Below are 23,564 nucleotides of genomic sequence, written 5' to 3' on the forward strand. Positions count from 1 at the left end.
AATTTACAGAGAAAGTAACTTTATTTAAAACAAACCGCGGAATTTATTAGGGAGGAAAAGTTCAGAAAGAGTGTGGGGTTTGCTGGAGTCCGAGGAAAGGGGCTCTGAGTGTGTGTACTGGAGGGCGGGAGGCTCTCCTTTGCCATTTCAGAAGTCTGATCGTCTGGATGACACTGCAAAGTACAGCTATAACCAATAGGTCTTCTACTGTGTACGAAAGGGAGTACCATTTATGATATTATCACACCACGTGGGGGTGTCAGTGGCGGTGTCTATGTGTGGTGTAGTGTCCGGGCTAGGGGTGTCGTGTTGGGTGGTCATGTTTAGGGCTTGTGTGGTGAGGGGTGTAGGGGCAGGTAACGCGCGCAACTGTATTGCTCCAACGACGATCATGATGCAGATCATCAGGTTCGTCTTCATCTTGTCTGTATCTTCCTCTGTCTTCTGGTATATTTGTATCTTCCTGGGGGTACAAGCATAATATCTGTTATTATCTTGTTGTTTAATATCTCGTTTGTCTGTCTGTTTATCCTTAACGTCAATTTCTCATTTAGAATTGTCACCATATGTGACTCCCTCATTTCTTTTTTAAACAACCATATGGGAGACAAGACATCCGAAAAAAATAATTCTGTCACAGTGCGAGCACTCTCGCAGCCTGTGTTTGATGGGCAGGGTGGGCGGACAATTTCTCCGTCCAGTGCAAATTTGTTTCAACCAAATGTTTGAACATATAAATAGCAGGTGGGGGATAGCAACCGAAGGGTCGCCGGAAAGTGAACAAAAGTTGTGGCAAGAATGGGTGGAATCCCCGGGTAGGCGGTGATCAGTGCCGTTGCTCCACTACCCGAGCTGGCTGACCAAATACATAGGGGGTCCTCAGGCAGGGCGGGGATAAGTGCCGTTACTCCACTGCTTGAGTGACCTTCCAAGGGCGGTAAGAATTTGAATATTTATTGACTTTCAGAAAACTTGTGCCTTTAACTGCCATGTGGCGTCAGAGGAGTAATCATAACTGTATCAAGAAATTTTCGTGGGATCGACAAACAAAGTCACACAAGAGAGAGAACATTCAACATTAAAAACAAACTAAAGAAGAAAGTGGGCAGGTTCCATCAGGGAATAGGACACCGTAAATCACATTTGGTCTGGGGTGTAACTAGCATATGGAGTCAGTGTAGTGTGACCGAAGAAGAGAGGAAGGAGAAGAGAAACAAAAATGAAGTGGCATTGCTGAGGTGTCCCTGCCATGAGAAGTGGCGGGTAAGCGCTCACAGTTTGCATGGGGCAGCTGGGACCTTGCAGCTGCTGTGGGTGGTGTTCTCTTTCATATCTGGGGGCTAGTCTAGCTGGTGGTGGGTGTCTCCTGCAATCTCGGGCGAAGTGTCCTGACTGCCCACAGTTGTAACATGATCCCTGGGGCACGTAAGGTGGAGCAGGCTCTCTGGTGTATTGCTCCCTTGGGTATGGTTCCCTGGGTGGGGGGTTTGACTGTTGGTGTTGTTGCTGGTTCGGGGGGGGGGGCATTGCATTCTCGGCCGTAATGTCCCTCGTGTCCACAATTGTAGCATCCCTGCACTTTAGGGTGCTGTGTGTTACTTCTGCCTTAATGTACCCATGCGGGGTCTTGATGTGCCCTTACTGGATTCATGTTGGCACTACTCTTTCCTGGTCTGTCTTTTTCTGTAGGGACTGTTCCCAAGCTCTAGGTAATCGCTTCAGTACCCACACTTCATTGTGTGCCGGGTCTGAGGGGTTGTAATTCGCACATGCCTTTTGTCCTGCCTCCGTGGCGTGGGAGACTAGGATACGGGTCCATTTGGCCGTATTGTCTACAGATAAATGGGCGCGGGCTAAATCACTGAATACTGCGGTGAAGTGTATCCAGAGGCGTGCAGCAAATGCTGTTGGATGCTCTCCCTTTTTCTGACTACACCAGTTGAGTTCTACTGGATCTCTATTGTAGCTAATGGCATCTAAAATGGCTGTTTTCGTATCTTGGAGGCTACCGCCTCCTACATTTTGTGGGTCGTGAAGGGCTGAACTAACCGATGGGTCAAGGTTCATTACAATGAGCTTTACTTCTTCCTGCTCGTCCAGACCGTACATGACGGTCTGTTGCCTAACTTGTTCGAAAAAGTGGTGTGGGTCTGACGTGGGGTGAAAAGTCTCAATTTTATCGCGGGCATCTCTTAACTGGGTGATAGTTAGTGGGGTGGTGTACACAAAATCGGGTTGGTCTTCTGTTGTTACTCTACGCTGCGTGGTGATGGGATTCATTGGGTTGGGTGCTGCCTGTGCAGTCGGTGGTGTGTGTGCTTTCCTTTTCGGGGCCTGGGGGGCACTAATCTGACTTTCTGTCTTGTTCACATATCGATGGCCGTTTCATTAAGTTCCTGCCAATCAGGGCCATCTTCCTGATCTAACTGTGGGCCAAAGGTATCTCTGAACCCATTCTGAACGGATAGCAGTGATTGCAATCTTGCAATTTGCTGTCTGCACTTGGCATGATCCACCGAACTCTGCCTCTGTACCGTGGTGGAACTGTGGAGTGCTCGTAGGGCTGCCTTTAAATCCTCACATTGTTTTCTCAACTGTTCTCCTTGGTTTTCTGTTTCCTCTCTTACCAAAACCGCACGTTGCGTGTCTTGGTAGGCCTTATCATATTGAATCTGAAAGCTGCTTAGGTGGGCGAGACAAGATGGGTGTGCCCTCTTGACATCAGCCATCTCCTTGTCCTTCGCTGCTAGCTGCTCTCTGAGTTGCTCGTTTAATCTCTCAGACTCGCTAATCCCTCTCTACTCCTCTCTTTCTCCTCAAGCTGTCTATGGAGCGTCCTCATGACCTCCTCTGTGCCTCGCAATTGTGCCAAGCAGGATACAATTGCCATCGGCTTACGAACTTTACTCAAATTCTTCTTGTGGATCTCGGTCAGGTTGTCCCACCAAGTTTGTCCTATGCTACCAGGACCTGTTTCCTCATTCGCACAAAATTCCGACCATAGGGGCCATCCTTTCTCCTTTAGGTATTTCCTAATCTTTTCTTCCCATATGGGACACTGTTCTGCTCTGTTGGTCGCTGCAACCTCGGGCTCTTGTGGATTCATAAGGTGTTCCATTGCCTTCATTGTCATCCCTGCGATTATTTCTGTTTCTACCGGGAGTTTGGGACAAGGGGGAATAAAGCGGTGGTGCAAACACGGGTACGGCTCAAGCTATTTTACGGTTTACGCAACTCCCGAACGTTTCACGCAACAAAATCTATCGAGGTTACCTTATATCCGTTGTTAGTATGCATGCAAATTACACACTTCCGAATTTTGGAGGTTTGATCGATACTGGTCTCGCTTGTGGTTTCTTTTTCTTTGCCAATTTGGATTTCTGATTCAAACGTTTTGTGGGTTCTCTCAGAGTGACACAGTCACTTCTGGGTCGAATCCCACCAGAGTCGCCAATAACTGTTGCCTTTTTTACCTACTGTTAATATGGTAATCAATGAGGTTGCCCTTCTTTCTTTGGATATCGATATTGTCTTGCTCAGAGTCGCCAGGTATCAAATGATACCACCACAAGGTTCAACCGGATATCGATCAAAGAGCCAAACACCAGTTAGTTAGTTCAAGATCAAGGGTACTTTATTTACACACACAATTAATCATGCAACATAGACACTACTAGTTAAACTACACCTATCAACTATGACTTAACTTCAGGCACCCGGCTTAGGTCAGAGGAACAGTGGCTGTTGTTCAAGTCTGGGTCTATCGGGTCTGGAGAAGTAACTGCTGCTCAGCTGGGCACATCCGTCTGGTAGCGGGCGTTGAACTTGAACTTGCTTCTGGTGGTGCTGCAATTGGAAGGAGATGTTGCCGGAGCGCCAGATCCAAGAGAGCTGAACACATGGTGGTCTCTCTCTTTATCCTTGGGGGTTTTCGCCCTCTTTTAGGCGGTCCTTCAGTTTGGACCCCACTAATTGGGTAATTCTTGATCATTGGATTCGATTTGAGCCAACAAAGGGGTGGGTGCCTTGATGGCTGGGCATGTCTTAAGCGGTCATTGACCCTGTTGTTTACGTTTTCTGAGTACAGGGAGTGGCGCCGAAATGTCTGGGATTGTATCGGTCGCTCAAGTATCAGTCCTTTGACGGAAATGGGCCATCAAAATGCTAATCGGTTGGGGGTTTCAATACCGTCTGGCTTCTTCGCTCACAAATATACATTCAGGCTCTGAGCCTGCCTGAATCTCGCATTGTCCATTTTTCCCGTTATGCTTTGCGACCGTCCATGTTCCTTATTGTAAGTGGCCATCCCAGATGGCTACAGTATTCTGTCCAATTTTATTCCTTTTTGACTTTTCTTTAGTGGTTTCATATAATTGAGTGGCTTGCTAGGCCATTTCGTAGAGCATTTAAGAGTTAAATCACATTGCTGTGGGTCTGGAATTACCCTTAGGCCCAAACTGGTAAGGACGGCAGATTTCCTTCCCTGAAGGACATTAGTGAAAAGGTGGGTTTTTCTGACGATGGTTTCATGATTAACATTATGAAGACTAGATTTTAATTTTAAAATTCTTTTAATTAATTAAATTTGAATTCCACCACCTGCCATGGTGCGATTTGAACCTGTATTCTCAGAGCAGTCAGCCGCAGCCTCTGGATTAAGTCCTACTGTATAAGAAGAGTGTAAGAAATTGTGTGCACTTGGCAAGTTTGACAGATATTAACAAGCATTATAGACCAGTTCGACAGAATGAAAATTGTTCTTTACACACCGTGATTTATTTTGATTTCCTTGTTTATTATAAATACAGCCATTGTGCCAAACCCCTGGAGAGTGATGTTCCAGTACTGTTCTTCACAGCAAGAATTACCCAAAGAGCACAGCTGGTCAAAAAAAGAATTGAGTAGATCTTTGTTAGGAGCCATCTGTCCAGTTTCTATAATATATACAAGGTGTTTTGTACTTTATATAAGGAAGGTTTCCACGTGTTTAATGACTGAGGTATTGACTGATTTTTTTTCTGTATTTACAGGATTCTTTATATTATGAACAGTTGAAATCGAATGTGATTCAACATGATCTTTTAGTTGACAACCTCATCTACAAGGTATGAAACATGGGTGTGCAGTCACTGTGTTCCATACGTGAGGCGATGGCATAGTGGTATTGTCACTGGACTAGTAAACCAGAGACCCCCAGAGTAATGTTCTGGGGACCCAGGTTCAAATCCCACCATTGCAGATGGTGAAATATGAACTCAATAAAAAATCTGGAAATAAAATCAAATGATGACCATGAAACCATTGTCAATTGTTGTAAAAACTCATCTGGTTCACTAATGTCCTTTAGGGAAGGAAATCTGCCGTCCTTACCTGGTCTGGCCTACATGTGACACCAGACCCACAGTAATGTGGTTGACTCTTAACTGACCCCTCAAGGGCAATTCGGGATGGGCAATAAATGCTGGCTCCGCCTGTGACGCACACATCCCATGAACGAATTAAAAAAGTATCTGCTGCTCATATTATGTATCCTCCTATCAGGCAGGAAAGAGGTGGTTGAGAATCTTACAGTATGTTTGGGTGACTGTCATCTTGACTGTCTGATAGAACCCTGAGGATTCAGGGTGTCTTTTCCACCCTCAATTCAAGTAACAAGTGTGAGCAGCTCATGGGCTTCTTTGTCACTAAGATTGACAATCAGCTGCCTGTGCTGTTTCCCTTCCCGTCCACTAGCCCAGTATACTAAACTCCCTCTAAAACTTACCCTGTCCTGACCCTACTCCCACTGTACAACTTACCTTTCTTGTCCCCATATTCGCCAATATTTTTAACGATTCTCTCTCTTTGGATGTGAGCTCTGTCCTTTAAAACTGCTGCCCTGTCCTCAAAACACTAACCTTTGACCCCCACCACCGTGCAAACTACACCTCCTCTGCAACTTCCCTTTCTTCTCCAAAATTGATCCTTGGTCGCTTCTTAATTTCATGTACACACTATCCCTCGATGACATCATCCAAACACACAACATCAGTTTTCAGATATGACGACTGTCGATGTGGAGTTTGCACATTCTCCCCGTACCTCCGTGGGTTTCCTCCAGGTGCTCCAGTTTCCTCTCACAGTCCAAAGATGTGCAGGTTCGGTAGATTGGCCATGCATGGGGGTGTGGGCCGAGGTAGGGTGCTTATTTGGAGGGTTGGCGTGGACTCAATGGGCTGAATGTAAGGGTTCTATGATTCTATGATCATCACTACTGCTTTTGACTTCCATTGTTGCTAAATTATCAGACTGCTTGCCAACATCCGATACAGGGTGAAGAGAAATTTTATCCAATGAAATATTGGCAATACCGCAGCTATTATGTTTTTTCTATCACAGGATGTGAGTGTCGCTGGTTCAGCATTTATTTTCCTCCCCTAATTGCCCTTGAGCCGAGTGGCTTGCTGGGCCATTTCAGAGGGCATTTAAGAGTTAAATCACATTAGTGTTGATCTGAAGTTACATGTAGTCCAGGCCAGATAAGGACAGCAGATTTCCTTCCCTAAATGACATTAATGAACCAGATGGATTTTTACAACAATTGACAATGGTTTATCATTAGATTTTCAATTCCAGGGGCGTCATTCTCCGACCCCCCAGAGGGTCGGAGAATGGCCGTTGGCCGTCGTGAATCCCGCCCCCGCCGGTTGCCGAAGTCTCCGAAGGGAGAAAAGTCGGCGGGGCGTTAATGTCGCTGCTGCCGTCGGAGAATGGCACGGGTCTGCGCAAGGCAGCCGATTTTCGGGCTGCCGATATTCTCCCTTCTGGATGGGCCGAAGTCCCGTCGACATGATGACCGTTCACGTCGACGTAAATTAAACCTCCTTTTCATCGGCGTGACCCTGTGCTCCAGGTTCACGCCGACCAGCGTGGAGGTGAGTGACGGCCTGGGGGGTTGGCTCTGGGCAGGCGATGGCGTGGCCGCAGTCTGAATGCGTGAGGAGAGGTGTGTCTCGGGTTGTGTGTGTGTGTGTGTGTGTGTGTGTGTGTGGGGGGGGGGGGGGGAGTGGTTAGAGTAGGCTGGGCTCCGGGGGAGTGCCGGGAGGGGGTCTGTGCCGGGGTGGAGGTTGGGGGGGGGGGTGGTCCGTGCCGGGGAGGGGGATGGGGGGTCCGTGCCGGGGTGGAGGTTGGGGGGGGGGGGTCCGTGCCGGGGTGGAGGTTGGGGGGGGTCCGTGCCGGGGAGGGGGATGGGGGGTCCGTGCCGGGGTGGAGGTTGGGGGGGGGGGGGGTCCGTGCCGGGGTGGAGGTTGGGGGGGGGGGGGTCCGTGCCAGGGAGGGGGATGGGGGGTCCATGCCGGGGCGGAGGTTGGGGGGGGGGGGTCCGTGCCGGGGAGGGGGATGCGAGGGCAAGTGTCCACCTGGCCAGGTGCCAGCCTCCAACAGTTGGACCCATGCGGTCCATGCCACCTGGCTGGGGGGAGGAGGGGAGGGGATATGGGCAATGATGACATGTCGTCATTCCCCCCCCCCCCCAACCAGGCCGTCATGTTTTCCGATCATCCAGTGATGTTGGCCGCATTGGCGGCAGGCGCTCATGTGTATGTTGCCCTGGATGAGGAGGAGGAGGAGCGTGCCAGAGAGGCGGAGCAGGCTGCCGCAGAGGGACAGGCGGCAGCCCCCAGGCTGGAGGGACACCTGACCGAGAGGGGGAGGAGGACGTCGCGGCCCCACGGCAACGGAGGCACCCGAGGGCGCCCCGTGTGTACTGGCCCCGGCAGTCATACCAGGACCTCACGGACCGGGAATGCAGGAGGAGACTCCGGATGAGGCGGGAAACCGTGGCACACATCTGCCACCTGCTGGCACACCTGTCACCGCGTGGCACTGGCGGGGGACACCCTCTCCCCGTGTCCGTCAAGGTTACGGTGGCCCTGAACCTTTATGCAACGGGGTCATTCCAGGCACCGAGTGGGGACCTGTCCGGCATATCGCAGACATCAATGCATCCGGGCAGTGACAGATGCCCTATATGCCATGACGCATCGCTACATCCGCTTCCCCGTGGACCGGGCCAGCCAAGATGCCCGGGCCGTGGGCTTCTCTGCCATGGCCGGGTTCCCCATGGTCCAGGGCGCGATCGATGGGATGCACGTCGCCGTGCGGCCACCTGCAGATAACAGGGCCGTGTTCACCAATAGGAAGGGGACCTATTTGATGAACATACAGGTGGTCTGCGACCACCGCATGCTGATCCTGCACGTCTGCGCCCGTTACCCAGGCAGTGTACACGACTCATACGTGTTGTCGCGGTCATCCATCCCCAGCATGTACGAGGGACGCCATCCCCGGCTGAGGGGCTGGTTGCTGGGCGACAGGGGCTACCCATTGCGATCGTGGCTGATGACGCCTATACGGAGGCCACGCAATGAGGCGGAGAACCGCTACAATGATGCCCATGTAGCGACAAGGGGAGAGATAAAGAGGTGCTTTGGCGTACTGAAGATGCGTTTCAGGTGCCTGGACCTCTCCGGGGGTGCCCTCCAGTATCGGTCAGATAGGGTCAGCCGCATCATTGTGGTGTGCTGCGTCCTGCACAACATAGCCCAGCAGAGGGGCGATGTGCCGCAGGCAGAGGAGGGCGGACTGGAGGAGCAGCAGGAAGAGGCGCAGTCCTCCCCAGATGAGGGGGATGGGGGTAATGGTCAGGGCAGACGGGGTAGACACAGGCGGGTGGCTGTCCACCGTTACCGGCTGGCCCAGCGGGCACGGGACAGACTGATAGCCGCCCGCTTCACTGACTAGATGGGCGTGGGAATCGGGTAGTATGGCCACAGACCGCACACCATGGCAACAGCCGACCACCCACACCCCCCACCCATCCACCCACCCAGCACCCTCACCCCCCTCCCCAACCCCACCCACCCCACCCGCATGCACACCACCCCCCCCCCATTGCCGATCCACCTGCGGCACAACGGGCCGGGCTCACACAGTTGCGGGTGGACGCGTGTCTATTGCAGGCCATGGAGGATGATAACAACCCGCCCTGCGGTGAGCTCCTGGCTCTACATCGTTGGACTATGTCTGACCAATGGCCACAGTACCACCATCCACCCGGACCATCCCTGCATGCGGCTGTGACACTGCAGCGCACGGTCCCGTCCTCTGCCCGGGGGATGTTGATGGCGGCCAAGGGGGAAGGGGGCAGACTCACCTGGGGCTGAGGTAAGACCACCCCTCACACACACACTTGCGCTCAACGTACATGACACCCCCGCACGCTTTGGACAGAGCACAAAGGCAGCTTCTGTAGGTGTAACATTGACTTTAATAACCAAAGGAGTTCATGCACGTGCCCTAGCCCCTAAAACTCATCTGTGCCCTGCACCCGTGCCAACTTACTCAGTGTCTAATTGTTTGTCCTTACGGGTCCTTTGACTACGTCGACGTGGTTCCCCAGACGGTACAGCAGAACTGGAGGTGGACTCCTGTGATTCCTGCCCTCTGACACTGGATCCCTTTGGCGGCCGTTTCCTGGTGCGTCCTGGCCTAGATGGGCCAGGCTGCGGCCCTGGCGACTGGGATGGCGAGCTGCCAGCCTGTCATGCCCGTTGCCCACCCGATGCACCTGGGACGGAAGGGGGGGGAGTGTGTCGCGGTGTACCGGGACCTCCCCTACAGGGGGAGCCGGGACGGACCACACCACCTCCTCCTCCCTCGGGGTGCCCGATGGTCCCCAGGCCTCTACATGGGTGGGGGATGCGAACGGACTGGCCATCCGACGCCCCCCCCGACATCTGGCGCTGCCAGTCCTGGAGGCCCGTGCTGGTATCGGCAGGGGTCTGCAGGTTTGCAGCCATGGAGCCCAGGGGGTTGGCAAACCCTGTCTGTGACAGTGCGACGCCGGCTCGCACATGGCCACTGGCGCCGATGCCCTCAGCGATGGCCTGCAGAGACTGGGCCATGGCCTGCTGAGACTGGGCCATGGCCTGCAGAGATTGGCCTATGGCATTGAGCGCCTCTGCCATCTGGCGCTGGCACTGGCTCATGGCCTCCTGTGAGAGGGCAGCCATTTCCTGGGCCACAGACGCCGCCTGCACGGAAAGCCCCAGGCCTCGCAAACCGTTCCCCATGTCTGACACCGTCGCACCCATTGCCTCCACCGCGGACGCCACCCGTGCGGTGTCAGCTTGGGTGGCACGCATGAACGGCACCACTCCCAGCTCCTGGACGCGGGTGAACTCCTCCACCTGCGACTGCAGCCGCCGCAAGCCGCCCGTCACCCTCTTCGCTCGTCTCCGGGTCGGTGGTTGCATTGGATCTATGTGTGGGAATGGTAACTCCAGGAACCCGGGATCCATCTGGGCGGCAGATGTTCGCTTGGGCTGGGCTGCCCTCCGACCACCCGGCCCCTCTGCTGCTCCTACCTCCACCTGCTGTACCGGGACGGCTGTGTTGTGCGCACCAGTGAGTGTACCAGACGCCTCATCACTAAAGTGCCCAACCGAGGTGAGTGTTTCTGCGATGGTGGAGGGTGTTGGTGACAGCAGTGGCGTTGTGTCGTGCTCTTCGTCCCACTCTGACTCCATGGCACTTTGGCGTGGGGGTTCGTCTCCACCCATCCACTCGGAGTCACTGTCCGGTATTTCGTCTTCCTGGGTAGTGCTGTCCCGGGTAGGGGTGTCCTGGGCAGTGCTGTCCCGGGTAGTGGTGTCCCGGGTAGTGGTGTCCCGGGTAGTGGTGTCCCGGGTAGTGGTGTCCCGGGTAGTGGTGTCCCGGCTCGGATGTGACGGGGGCCTGTGGCTGCCTCCCTCGTCGCTGGGTGGTCGCTCCCGCACGTGACGGGAGTGTCGTCTCCCTGTTGCTCCAGGTCTCTCCGTCTCCCGTGGCCTCTGAGGGGCATCCTGCGGGCGTCGCATTCTGGAGGGTGCGGGTCTCTCCGTCTCCTGTGGTGTGCGAGGGGCATCCTGCGGGCGTCGCATGCTGGAGGGTCCGGGTCTCTCCGTCTCCCGTGGTGTGCGAGGGGCATCCTGCGGGCGTCGCATGCTGGAGGGTGCGGCTCTCTCCGTCTCCTGTGGTGTGCGAGGGGCATCCTGCGGGCGTCGCATGCTGGAGGGTCCGGGTCTCTCCGTCTCCCGTGGCCTCCGAGGGGCATCCTGCGGGCGTCGCATGCTGGAGGGTTCGTGTCTCTCCGTCTCCCGTGGCCTCCGAGGGGCATCCTGCGGGTGGTCTGCATCTGCGGGGATGGGTGCCTGGACGTTTGGTCCTGCGATACACAATGAAGCATGCATGGTTAGACATCAGGCAGTGATCAGGTGATATGGGGGAGGGGGATATAGGGGAGGGGGGATATGGGGACGGGCTGTCGGTGGCTCACTTGCTACTACGCCCCCGACCGCTGCATCAGCAACCTCCCGGTCGTCAGGTCCGCCAGCCAGTTCCAGGGCCCTTTCCTCGTGTTCGGTCAGTGGCCTCTCATCAGCGGGGCCTCCTCCAGTCCTCACATGCTCCCTATTGTTGTGTGCGCGCTTATCCTGTGGGGGGGGGGGGGGGCAGGGGTAAAAGGCAACACTGTTAGGCAGGTATATGAATGCACGCCATCGGTTGCGCGTGCATTGCAGAGGTTAAGGTTAGGGCTGGATTCACTTGGGGATATGGGGGAGGGGGGATATGGGGGAGGGGGGATATGGGGGAAGGGGGGATATGGGGGAGGGGGGGATATGGGGGAGGGGGGGATATGGGGCAGGGGGGATATGGGGGAGGGGGGATATGGGGAAGGGGGGATATGGAGGAGGGGGGGATATGGGGGAAGGGGGGATATGGGGGAGGGGGGATATGGGGGAGGGGGGATATGGGGAGGCTCACCCTGCCTGCTCTGACGAGGCCGTTCACCTTCTTGTGGCACTGGGTGCCTGTCCGTGGTGTCAGGGCCGCAGCGGTGACGGCCTCTGCCACTTCCCTCCACAGACGCCGGCTGTGGCGTGGGGCAACTCTGCGGCCGTGCCCGGGATACAGGGCGTCCCTCCTCTGCTCCACCGCGTCCAGGAGCGCCTCCACATCCCGTGACTCGAACCTCGGGGCTGAGCGGCGGCCAGCCATCCAGTCGGCTGTTCCGGTCGGGTGGGGGGGGAGCAGCGCGGCCTTATGAGCCGTCATGCCGTGCGGCGCGTATGACGCTGCACGGCGTGAACCACTGCGCAAGCGCGGATCCCGTTACGTTGCTGCTAGCCCATTTTGGGCCGGAGACTTTCGACCCATTTTTCCGACGTGACGCAAGTCGGATTTGCGCCGATCGGCGGACTTTCCGCCGATAACGGAGAATTTCGCCCCAGATTTTTAGTCAATTCAAATTTCACCATCTGTCCTGGGTCTCTGGATTACTCGTCTATTGACAATACAACTGCCATTACGACAATAGCACTATGCCACCGCTTCCTGACTTCCAACTTAGTCCCTAGCTACCAACTTCATCCCTCTCCCTGGCAACCATCTGAGACTAAATTAGATTGTTCACAACCTTGCTGTCATATTTGACCTTGCATAAGCTGTGTCGTCAGTAAGACCACCTATTTTCATCACTTAGTTTTGCCCATCTCAGCTCATCTGCTGCTGAAACCCGTATTCTTGCCTTGTTACGTCTAAGCTTGACTATTCCAACATGCGTCCTGACTCCAACATTCTATCCTCCATAAACTTGAGCTTAACAAACCTATGCTGTCTCATGTCTTTGCATCAAATCCTGTTGACCTTTCACCTTTGCACTTGCTGACCTACATTTTCTTCCAGTCAATCAACCTCTTGATTTTTAAATTCTCATCCTTGTTTTCAAATTACTGCATGATCTTCCCCCTCTCTATCTCTGTAATCATCTCCTGTCCCATGACCCGTGAAGATATTTGCGCTGATCTAATTTTGGCTTCTTGAGAGCATTCCTAATTTAAATCGCTGCATCAATTCTGACAGCCTTAGACCCCCACCTCTCACTCCCTCCATGTACCTCCAGTTATTTGGTTTTGCCTAGTCTGTCCCCATTCACAGCAGCCTACGCATTCATTCCAGAGTGGCAGGCTGAAATTCTAATTCAGCACCCCCACCCGCCCCAAATGATAATCAGAAACTTGGGAGGCTATTTTTAAAATGCCAGGTTCTCACAGTTATAAGGCACGATTGAACACCCACCTTGTGCCCGAAAAGCAGCGCACTGCAGTGCAGCAAAGCCGATAGAAGCCATGAGACCTAGATCGCGAGATCTAATGCAATCTCGCGAGGCATTTCGATGTAAATCCCGCCCATTTAAGGCCGGTCCACTTTTAGGCAAATCTGCATATTAAAGCGAGACACTAGGGTATTGCCAGGGTACCAGGTTGGCGGTGCCAAGCTGTCATTTTTTGTGTGGTGGCCATAAGGCCAGGGGTGTGTAGGGGGTCCCAGGAGACCCTCCCACAGTGGGTTGAGGCTTTGGGGGGAGGGGGGTACGGTGGCTGCTTTGGGGGCACCAGTGAATGGACACCATTGAAAAATTGTCATCCCTATCTCTTGCTACACTGAGGAGTTCCGCCGAGCAGAGCACTTCAGTGCACAAAATGGGGCTATGTGCGGCCTCGGCTGTGCATTCCCCGCTGAGGCCCTCTATCTAACCTGGGTGCCGTTTTATAGTGTTGTGTTCTTGGTGCTGCGAGTGCTGGGAACCGCGTCGCTAAATGCGCTCATTGTGGGACTTTGTTCACATTTAGTTAAATCCCCCCCGTGGATTCTATGCAGCCCACCTGGGAGCGAAATTCTGGACCTACATTAGGAATTCATTCAGAGAAGAAAACAGCAGGATACTTTGACAAGGGACGTGATCTTATGGAAAAATTTCCAAGTGCTGTAGCAAGCCGGGATTGCTGCGTGTTTCCCGGCGCTCAGCTCGGTGAGGCCAGCAACACTATCCAACATTAATTGGCCCATTTAACGAGGCCTCCCGGGCTTCCCGCCCGAATGCCGGCTCGCCGGCACCCCGTCCGCCAGCCCCTCGCTAACTAGTTCGAGCAGCACTGAAGCAGCACTTGCTCAGCCAACTGAAGCCAGCTCATAACAATTGCGCTGAAGAGACCGGCCCCAAGATTCGAGGATGCTGACCTGGGGAGCCTCCTGGATGCGGTGGAGGCCTGGAGGGATGTCCTGTTCCCCCGAGGATCCCGGAGAGTGAGTCACAAGGCAGCCAGTGCTGCCTGGGATGCGGTGGTGGCAGCAATCAGCTCAGGCATTGTGACCAGGAGGACTGGCCTCCAGTGTCGGAAGAAGGTCAATGACCTACATCGGGCAGCCAGAGTGAGTAAACACTGAAGACCCACCCCCCAAGGAAACATCCTCCCAGGTGACCCCCAACCCTCCCTCCATCCCCCTCGCCCTTCAGCATTCCCTTCACCCCCCCAACCCAACCCTCCCTTCACATCTCCCACCCCACAACTGTGAACCACGCGTGTGACTAACAATGCTCTCTCTGTTTCCCCACAGGAAAAGCTCTCCCATAATCGCCAGGAGAGGACCCAGACTGGTGGTGTGGTGCCGGACTTGAGAGTCCTCTCCTCCTACGAGAAGCGGGCCCAGGAGGTGTGCGGTTTGGCCAAGGACAGGGTGGTCACCAATGAGGAGGCTGGCGGATGTCGTAGAGGTGAGGGGCCACCAGGCTCCAGCTGGAGGACCTGTCAAACGTGAGTAGTGATTGCCTTACTGATTGACCCATCCCTCCCACTGACCACATGTCCATTCTCCCGCAGGTCCTCCAACCGATGGCGACAGCCCATCTCGGGTGGCCTCATCCTGACTCCGAGGAGAACACCTCGGAGGAGAGCTCCGAGGATGCCACCAAGTCATCCCCATCCTCCACCAGCACAGATACACACACCTCAGTGGGACATGTTAGTGGACAGACTTCTGGATACGATCTGGTGAGCACCACACTGCTACTTATGTACATTTGGTGGAGGCAGGAACCTCCAGGCGAGACAGGAGTTGGAGGGCTGCTGGATCCCAGGACCCAGCTGGGCCCCAGCCTGGTGCTGTGCCCCTGGCGCAGAGTTTCTTGGAGCTGATGGAGATGTTAGGGAGTGGCTGGGACGTTCAGAGGGAGATATGTTAGCATCACTCGAGCAGATCCATGGCCAATTGGAGAAGTCCCACAGGCTTTGGGCGCAGGAGATGACGCAGGCAATGAGTGGAACCGAGGCCAACACTGCCAGGGTGACGACCGCAGTAGAGAGCCTAGTGCATGACGTCGGCACCATGAGTGAAGATGTCCAAGGCGTTGTCAGTCGGTGACGGCCATGGCTGAGAGTCTCAGCAGTATGTCTGCCGCACTGGGGGATGTCACCCAGTACCAGGCCGATCTTGATGGACGTGTCCCGCTCTCAAATGGAATGGCCGAGTAGCTGCAAAGCTTGGCCCAGCCGCAGGTGTGTATTGCTGAGGCACTGCAGAGCATGCTCCGATCACTGGAGAATGTGCCCCAGTCACTGAGCGGCATCGCTGAGGGTGTCAACACGATGGTGCGGGCCATGGGTACCGCCAGGGCTGGCCGAACCAAATGATGCAGGGGCAGTTGAGGCTCGAACCAGCTTCCCCTCCGCCCCAAGGTGAACCCCAGGGCCATATGGGCACCGACTGGGAGGAGGGGGCGCTGAGTGCCAACCTGGGCCCTTCCCATGGGTTGGCGAGGGTGGGCACCAGCTCTCCCCAGTTCCACCCCTCTGATGAGGCCGTGTCGCGGGGCCAGCGCACTGGACAGGGCAGCATGGCTGTGTATGTGCTGCTGACAAGTGAGCCGGGGCCTTCCGGCCCCAGAGCCTCCAGGGGACGCCCGCCAGGGGCATCGAAGGCCACGGGATGAGGTAAGCAGCTGGCTGCCCCGTCTCAGAGGTGCATCCTGGGGAAACACCAAGATGCAGTGGTAGATCTAGCAGGTCCAAGCACATTGAGGGTCACTGAGGGCACCGGGGTAGGAGTTAGGTAGTGGGCAGGGAGGGGGGGGGGCACTATCGGGAATGGGGTGTTGTAAAACTCATTAAACAACTCTTTGCATAAATATTATGATGCCTCTGTCACTTTCTTTCGCGATGCAGGATGTCTCTCCAGGTGACCCCCCCCCCTCCTCGTGGCATTAACACACGCTCTGGCCCTGGTCCTGTCCTGGGAGCTGTGCCTCATCCACTGACTGTTCGGATGTTGGCTGCTGCAGGCGTGGTGCTGACCCCCACTCAGTGTCCAAGCACCAATGTTTGGTTGGAATGCTGGGCAATGACTCCCAAATGCTACATGGCCCGCCTACCCATGGGAACCCACTTGGCATGTGTCAAGTGCTCATTTAACCACAATTACTAATTTCCTATTAGCGATAGCCTTCAGCTGCGCAGCCAGAGGCTTCTGCAGTCGGTGAGGGTTATGGGTAATTGACGGGGCAGACAGGCAGGGACAAGGGTTGCCGCCGGTTTGGGCCTGGGATCTAGGGGTTGGCATGGTGGTGCCGCGAGCTTTTGCCCCCCCCTCCCATGACGTCCTACCCCAGCTGGGGGTCCCCCACCCCCCGCCGGGCACTGGGGTGGCAAAGCCAGCACCCCTGGTCTCTTTGCCTGTGAGCAAAGATTGCTACTCCCCTCCTCGGCTCGCCATAGAAGCCCCTCCATCAGGTTCACGTTTTTAAAAAGGAGTACTAGTCGGCGCCAGGGTGAGCACTTGCTGGAGAGGCCGGTGAATGACTGGAGGGCATTGTATAATGCGTGGCTCTCGTTAATTGCAAGGAAATGGGCCTTAAGTGGTGATAATTGGTTTCTCGCCATGATACGGCAAGATTCTGAATTCGCCACTGGGAGCGGGCCGGTTGCTTCGCAAACTGTTAGGCGCTTGATGCGGTTCCCGGTTTTGGCCTCTCCCGATATTCACCGGCCTCGTTACGCTTGAGCGCGAGCGTAATGAGGCCGGAAGATCGTGCCCAATGAGTCTGTTATGACCCCTGGGAAGTAAGGGAGTGTGCACTATCCCATTCCCATTAACCCATAAAGAGTACAAACTCCCCAGTAACTGGGGGTGGAGCTTCTCCCTTAACAGGAAAGGCTCTATAGTATAAAAACACCACCTGGGTGCAGGTCAGGGAGGGTGACCCTTTGGGGCATGGGAGATTAGTAGTGTATCCAAATAAGTCTCTTTCTTTGTATCCTACCGTGTGTCCCATGAGTGTTTCTTGCCCCTCGGGTTCTACAGAGTCATCCAGACTCAAAACGTTAGCTCCCTTCTCTCTCCACAGATGCTGTTAGACCTGCTGCAATTGTCCAGTATTTTCTATTGTTGTTGCAGGATACTTTGTTTTGGATGAGTTTAAAGTGTAATGCTGATGCAGAGGAATGGGAGTTTAATACTGCATCTCATCCCGGTCAGTCAACGTGTATGTGTTTGATGCCAAAAATTCCCTTTCTTGGTATGGACATTTCTCACCTTAATGGCAGTGTAACTTCATTCTCTGTCTCTCACCCCCCAAACAAATAACACATCTAGACCAATTGAAAAAAAATCGTGGAACGGTTTTATTATTTGATGATGATTTTTTTTTCTACCAGGATGTGAAGCTAACGGCGAGCAATGATGACTACTATTTTGTTTTTGAAGATTATTTGTATCAGGTCAGTTAAAACTTTTATGGTGCAGTCAATATTTACAAAGAATTGGGATGCTTAATGATTGCAGTTCTCTTTAGAGGAAATTTTTATGTGAAGTTTTGAGAAATTGTGAAATACAAATAAGAAAAATTAAGTGCTGACTTTTAATGTCTCGGCTCTTTCCATAAGCTTTTTGTATTAATCTTTCAAGAATATGTTTTTATTAAAGTTTTGTGGCATTTATAGTACAGCATTTATAGTGAGACGGTCAGCTGATTGGATTCCAGTCACAGAATTGTTACAGCGCAGGAGGAGGCCATTTGGCCCATTGTGTCTGCTCTGAGTGAGCAACTCATAATGCTATTCCCCCTGTAACCTGACACATTCTTCCTTATCAGATAACAGTCTTAATTCCTTTTTAAATGCTTCAATTGAACCTGCGTCCACCACGCTCAGAAAAAGCATTCTAGACTCTAACCACTCTCTGCGTGAAAAGGTTTTTTGTCATATCACGTTTTGCTCTTTTACTAATTACTTTAAATCTGTGGCCTTGTGTTCTATATCCTTTCATGAGTGGGAGCAGTTTCCCCCTGTCTACTCTGTCCACAACCCTTATGATTTTGGATACTGCTATCAAATCACCTCTCAGCCATTTTTCTCGAAAGAAAGCAGTCCTAAATTCTCAACCTATCTTCATAACTGAAGTTCCTCATCCTTGGAACCATTCTTGAGAATCTTTTCTGTACCCTGTATAATGCCTTCACATCCTTCCTAAAGTGCAGCATCTAGAGTGCACGCAATACTCTAGCTGAGGCTGAACTAGTGACTTATACAACTTCAACATAACTTCTTTGCTCTTGTACTCTAACCCTATTAATAAAGCTCAGGATACTGTATGCTTTATTAACCATTCTCCCAACCTGCCCTACCACCTTCAGTGACTTATGCACATATACACCCAGGTCCCTCTGCCCCTGCACCCACTTTAGAGTTATATCCTAAACTTTAAATTGTTGCCATGTTCATTGTACTAATATGAATCACTTCATATTTCTTCGCATTGAACTTCATCTCCACCAACCTTCCCATTCCACCAACTTGTCTATGCCCTTTTGAATTTCTACTCTATCCTCCTCACAGTTCACAATGCTGCCAAGTTTTTTACCATCCGCAAATTTTGAATTCATGCCCAGTACACCCAAGGTCATTAATATGTATCTGAGAAAGCAAGGACCCCAACACTGACTCCTGGGGAACTTCACTACAAACCTTCCATCAGCACAGGAAACATCCATTAACCACTATTTGTTTCCAGTTGCTCAACTAATTCTATATCCATGTTGCTACTGTCCCTTTTATTAAATGAGCTGTAACTTTGCCACATGTCTATTGTGTGGCAATGTCTCAAAAGTAATTTGGAAGTCCGTGTAGACCACACCAACAGTATCACCCTCGCCCTACTTCTTTTACCTCTTCAAACATTTCCAGAGATTTATTTAAACATGTTTTACCTTACGAAATCCATGCTGGCTTTTCTTAATTAATCCGTATTTGTCCATGTGACTATTAATTGTGTCTTGAATTATTGTTTCTAGAAGTTTCCCCACCACTGATGCTAAACTGATTGGCTTGTAGTTGTTTTGCTTATCTTTGCATCTATTTTTGAACAAAGATGGAATGTTTGCAATTTTCCAATCCCCCAGGACCACCCTGAGCCTAAGAAGGACTCCAAACATTATGGCCAGCGCCTCTGCAATTTCCACTCTCACTTCCCTCAGTATCCTTGTGTGTTTCTCAACCAGCCCTGGTTCCTTATCAACTTTAAATACAGATAACTTATCCAATATCTCATCTTTTTCAATTTTAAGCACTTTCAGTTTTCAGAATTACCCCCTCTTTTACCATGGTCTGGGTAGTAGCTTCCATCCTGGTGAAGACAGTTGCAAAGTATTCATTTAATACCTCAACAATGTCCAGATTCTGCCTCCTATGTAAATTTCATTTCTGGTCTTTAGTTGGCCCTACTCCTCCTTTTAACATCTGCTTTTTATTTATTTACCCATAGAAGACTCTGGAATTCCTGGGGCGGCAGTTTGGCGCAGTGGTTAGCAGTGCTATCTCACGGCACCGAGAACCCGGGTTCGATCCCGGCCCCGAGTCACTGTCTGTATGGAGTTTCCACATTCACTCTGTGTCTGTGGGGTGTCACCCCCAGAACCCAACGATGTGCAGGGTTAGGTGGATTGGCCACGCTAACTTGACCCTTAATTAGAAAAACTAAAAAAATACTTTGGAATTTCTTTTATGTTAGCTGCCGGTTTATTTTGATATTCCCTCTTTGCTTTTCTTATTTGCTTCTTTACCTAACTTCTGAACTATTCAACTTGGTTTTCAATGGTAAGTAAAAGTAAAGTCACCGTAGTCCCAATGACCATAGGCTACTTTCTCTTTTGAGGGGAGAGCTGGCTGGCAGTGATTTAACCTGAGGATCACCACACCTCAGGCGAGCGGCAAAGTTGAGAAGGCTTCATGAATAACCTCAGCCGGTGTGGGAATTGAACACGTGCTGTTGACCTCACTCTGCATCAAGAACCAGCTGTCCAGCAAATGTGGACCAGGCAGAATGGCACCTGGAGGGTCTCCTGGGCCATCAGAGACCCCTGGGTTTTCAGGGTAAGCGCAGGGTGGCTCCCTTGCCCTCCCCAGAACGTGGGCACCTTGGCTCTGCCCAGTTGGCACCTTGGCACTGCCATCCTGACACTGCCAAGGTGCCCGGATGACTGCCAAGCTGGCAGGAACACTTCCAGGGTGGCAGTGCAAGAGTGCCCGAGTGCCAGGATGGCACTGCCAAGGGTCGGGGGCTGAGGGGGGCCATGCCCATGAAGTGAGGGTGCAGGGGGGAGTTTGAAGGGTGGGAGAGTGCAGGGCGTCCGGGAGGTTGGTGGGGGGAGAGTGACGGTGGGGGTCCTGGAATGGAAGGGTAGCTGTAAGGGGGCTTGTGGGAGCCTGAAGAAGGGGAACCCCCAGAGACCCCATAGTAGGAAGTTCTCACTTGTGGGGTGTGGGGTAGTGTCCGTGTGTGGCGGGGGGACCCACAAGCTCACGTGGAGATCGGGGCACCCTTTCAAAATGAAATCTATGTGCTGGATTCTCCCAAAATGAGACTATGTCCCCACGCCAGCGTAAAAACGGTGGAGTTTTACTCCTTAAATTCCTTGAAAAAATTTAAACGAATTCGTAGCCCTGCAAGGGGCTAGCAGGGACCCGGAGTGAAACTCGCAGCTTTTGCTGCAGATACGGGCCCCCGCACTTCCGGGTCAGAGGCCGTGCATGCGGACGCCAGCGGCCGGGCCGTGCTCCATGGCGGACTCGGACTGTGGAGCCAGACAAAAAAAATAAACCCCCCGATCGGCTGTACGCCCGAGCCTCAAACCCCGCACCTTTAATCGACGGCATCATATAAGGCCCACCCTGGTTTCTGATCTCCCCGCCACATCCAGGGCGTTCTGCAGCCGCCACACGAGCATTCCGACCAGCAATAGGTGGTTAGTTCCACGCCGTTGGGAACTCGGCCGGTCGGGAGAGGAGGTTTGCTGAACGGGCCTCTGGCAATGGGTCCGCGGCCATGCGGCGTACTCCGCAGTGGCGCTGATTTTTGGTGCCCAGAGAATCACCGGACTGACGGTGGGCTTGATTACGGCGTCAAACTGGATTCTCCGCCCCAGCGCTGGCCGTGATTATGGCGTTGGGCTGCGGAGGATCCAGCCCTTCTGACTTCAGCTCCGCAGAGCTCAAAAAAATTCTAAGTGAGGGCTAAACCGGTGAGAAACTGCCCAGGGCCCAAAAAGGTGATTAAGTGTCATTGAATAGCATTGGGGAACTCGCCGGCAGAGCTGGTGGGAAACTCCCTGAAAAACCCGCCACAAATTAACTTAGAAAGTTTTGGGGAGAATCGTGCCCTTAGTCACTTCGTTGGGCCCTGGGGAATTTTTCACCGGTTTAGCCCACACTTAGAATTTCTTTGTGTAGACTAGTGCTGAACAGCGCCCGACTGCGGCCTCGCTGAGGAGGCCGGTGGATTCCGCGTTGCCGGTGGATACCGGGTAAGTTTTCCAAAGCCAATCTAAAACCGGCTTTGGCACGCACCGTTTGGTTACGCCCCTTGTGAGTGTGTTTCATATTCGGGCACCTCATGGGACTTGGGTGAATCCCTCGAGCCATGAAGACTGTTGGGAAGTTCACAAGTTCCCGGCATTCACCGGCTGCACCGCGATCAAGGGAGAGCGCAACGTGGTCGGTGGATCGCGCCCGTAGTCTTTTTCCATGGTCAACCTAAACTTTATGATACAATGATTATTTTCTCCTAAGGCACTCAATCTACTTGGGATGCCTCATTTCCAAGCACCAGGCCTAGCCATGACTGCTGAAAATGTTTCCTGAATCCACTGTAGGGACTCTTGTCCCTCTGCACTTTACACTACAATGATTCCAGTCTATATTTGGATAATTCAAATCCCAATTTTAAGTACTCTATAATTTTTTGCCCCTCTCTCTCTAATTTCCTTGCAAATTTGTTCCTCTACACCTCCCCGAACAGGCGCCGGAATGTGGCGACTAGGGGCTTTTCACAGTAACTTCATTTGAAGCCTACTTGTGACAATAAGCGATTTTCATTTCATTTCCAATAGTTAGTACCCTATAGACTACGCCAAGCAATGTAATCACATCCTATTTGTTTCTTAGTCCTACCAAAAATAATTCTGCCCTTGACCTGTCTAGGACATCCTCTTTTTCCAGCATTGCAATACTGTCCTTAATCAATGTCCCCACCCTTCTCCCTTTTCGTCCTTTCCTATCTTTCCTGAACATCTTGTATGCAGGGATATTTAACACCCAGTCTAGCCCTTCTTTGAGCCAAGTCTCTATTATAACTGCAACACCATATTGCCACATGGCAATCTGTGCCTGTAACTCACAAATCGTATTTACCTTTTCTTCTAGTTGGACTGCATGTACCTTGTTTTAAACATTTGACTTAAATTCAGGTAAACTTTAGGGGTTGGTTTAGCACAGTGGGCTAAGACAGTTGGCTTGTAATGCAGAACAAGACCAGCAGCGCGGGCTCAATTCCCGTTCCAGCCTCCCTGAACAGGTGCCGGAATGTGGCGACTAGGGCTTTTCACAGTAACTTCATTGAAGCCTACTTGTGACAATAAGTGATTATTATTATTAGTAAATGTCCAGAGAGAGGCCGGTTTAGCACAAGGGGCTGGTTTAGCACAGCGGCTAAACAGCTGGCTTGTACGGCAGAACAAGACCCGCAGCGCGGGTTCAATTCCCGTACCGGCCTCCCCGAACAGGTGCCGGAATGTGGTGACTAGGGGCTTTTCACAGTAACTTCATTGAAGCCTACTTGCGACAATAAGCGATTAATTGATCCTTTTGAGCACATTTTAAGTCTTATTTGACACCAAACTGAAGTTGAATTCCATTTGAGGTTAAGTTAAAAACACATGAGATTACTATCTGTCATGGAGCTTTCAGTAGAGAGCCCTGGACCAATCTTAAATCTGCTCTTCAGCACCAAATCATTCTAGGCCCTCATTCTAGCTAAGGAAATGGTGGCCATCGATAACTAAAGTCAGTTTTGGTGCGAAGAGCGGGGTGTTTCTTGGAGCCTGCAGTGTCGAGAATGACCCTGCTATCAAGCAGGACCTTGTTTTTTTTTTGGGGGGGGGAGGCCTCTGCGGGGAGCTCCCTTCCGGGGCCCCACTTATCTTCATTTCCTGCACTGCGCCATTTTTAAATGCTGCCCTAATCTCTCAAACCCCCGCCCCCACTGCAGCCTTCGGACCCGCCCCCTCCCCCCCCCCCCCCTTCCCCATGCCCCAAAATATTAATTTGAGGGATCCTTGAGCTCCCGCTCACCCCACCTCATAAGGGCAGGGCACCCCT

The 23,564-nt window shown here is 52.6% G+C and overlaps 1 protein-coding gene across 5 annotated transcripts in view; it reads left to right on the plus strand.

The window, feature by feature from the left end:
* Positions 1 to 23,564, plus strand: part of tbc1d19 (TBC1 domain family, member 19) — a 172,811-nt gene that overhangs the window by 115,030 nt on the left and 34,217 nt on the right. For 4 of the 5 annotated variants that reach the window (XM_072496530.1, XM_072496531.1, XM_072496534.1 and 1 more), the window contains 3 exons: positions 5,031 to 5,105; positions 14,742 to 14,912; positions 17,571 to 17,633. In XM_072496530.1, the coding sequence (XP_072352631.1) occupies positions 5,031 to 5,105; positions 14,742 to 14,912; positions 17,571 to 17,633 (309 nt within the window). The remainder of the gene's footprint in view (positions 1 to 5,030; positions 5,106 to 14,741; positions 14,913 to 17,570; positions 17,634 to 23,564) is intronic. The other variant, XM_072496533.1, reaches the window with a different exon arrangement.

Source organism: Scyliorhinus torazame, chromosome 3, assembly GCF_047496885.1.
Source record: "Scyliorhinus torazame isolate Kashiwa2021f chromosome 3, sScyTor2.1, whole genome shotgun sequence".
Classification (NCBI taxonomy): domain Eukaryota; kingdom Metazoa; phylum Chordata; class Chondrichthyes; order Carcharhiniformes; family Scyliorhinidae; genus Scyliorhinus; species Scyliorhinus torazame.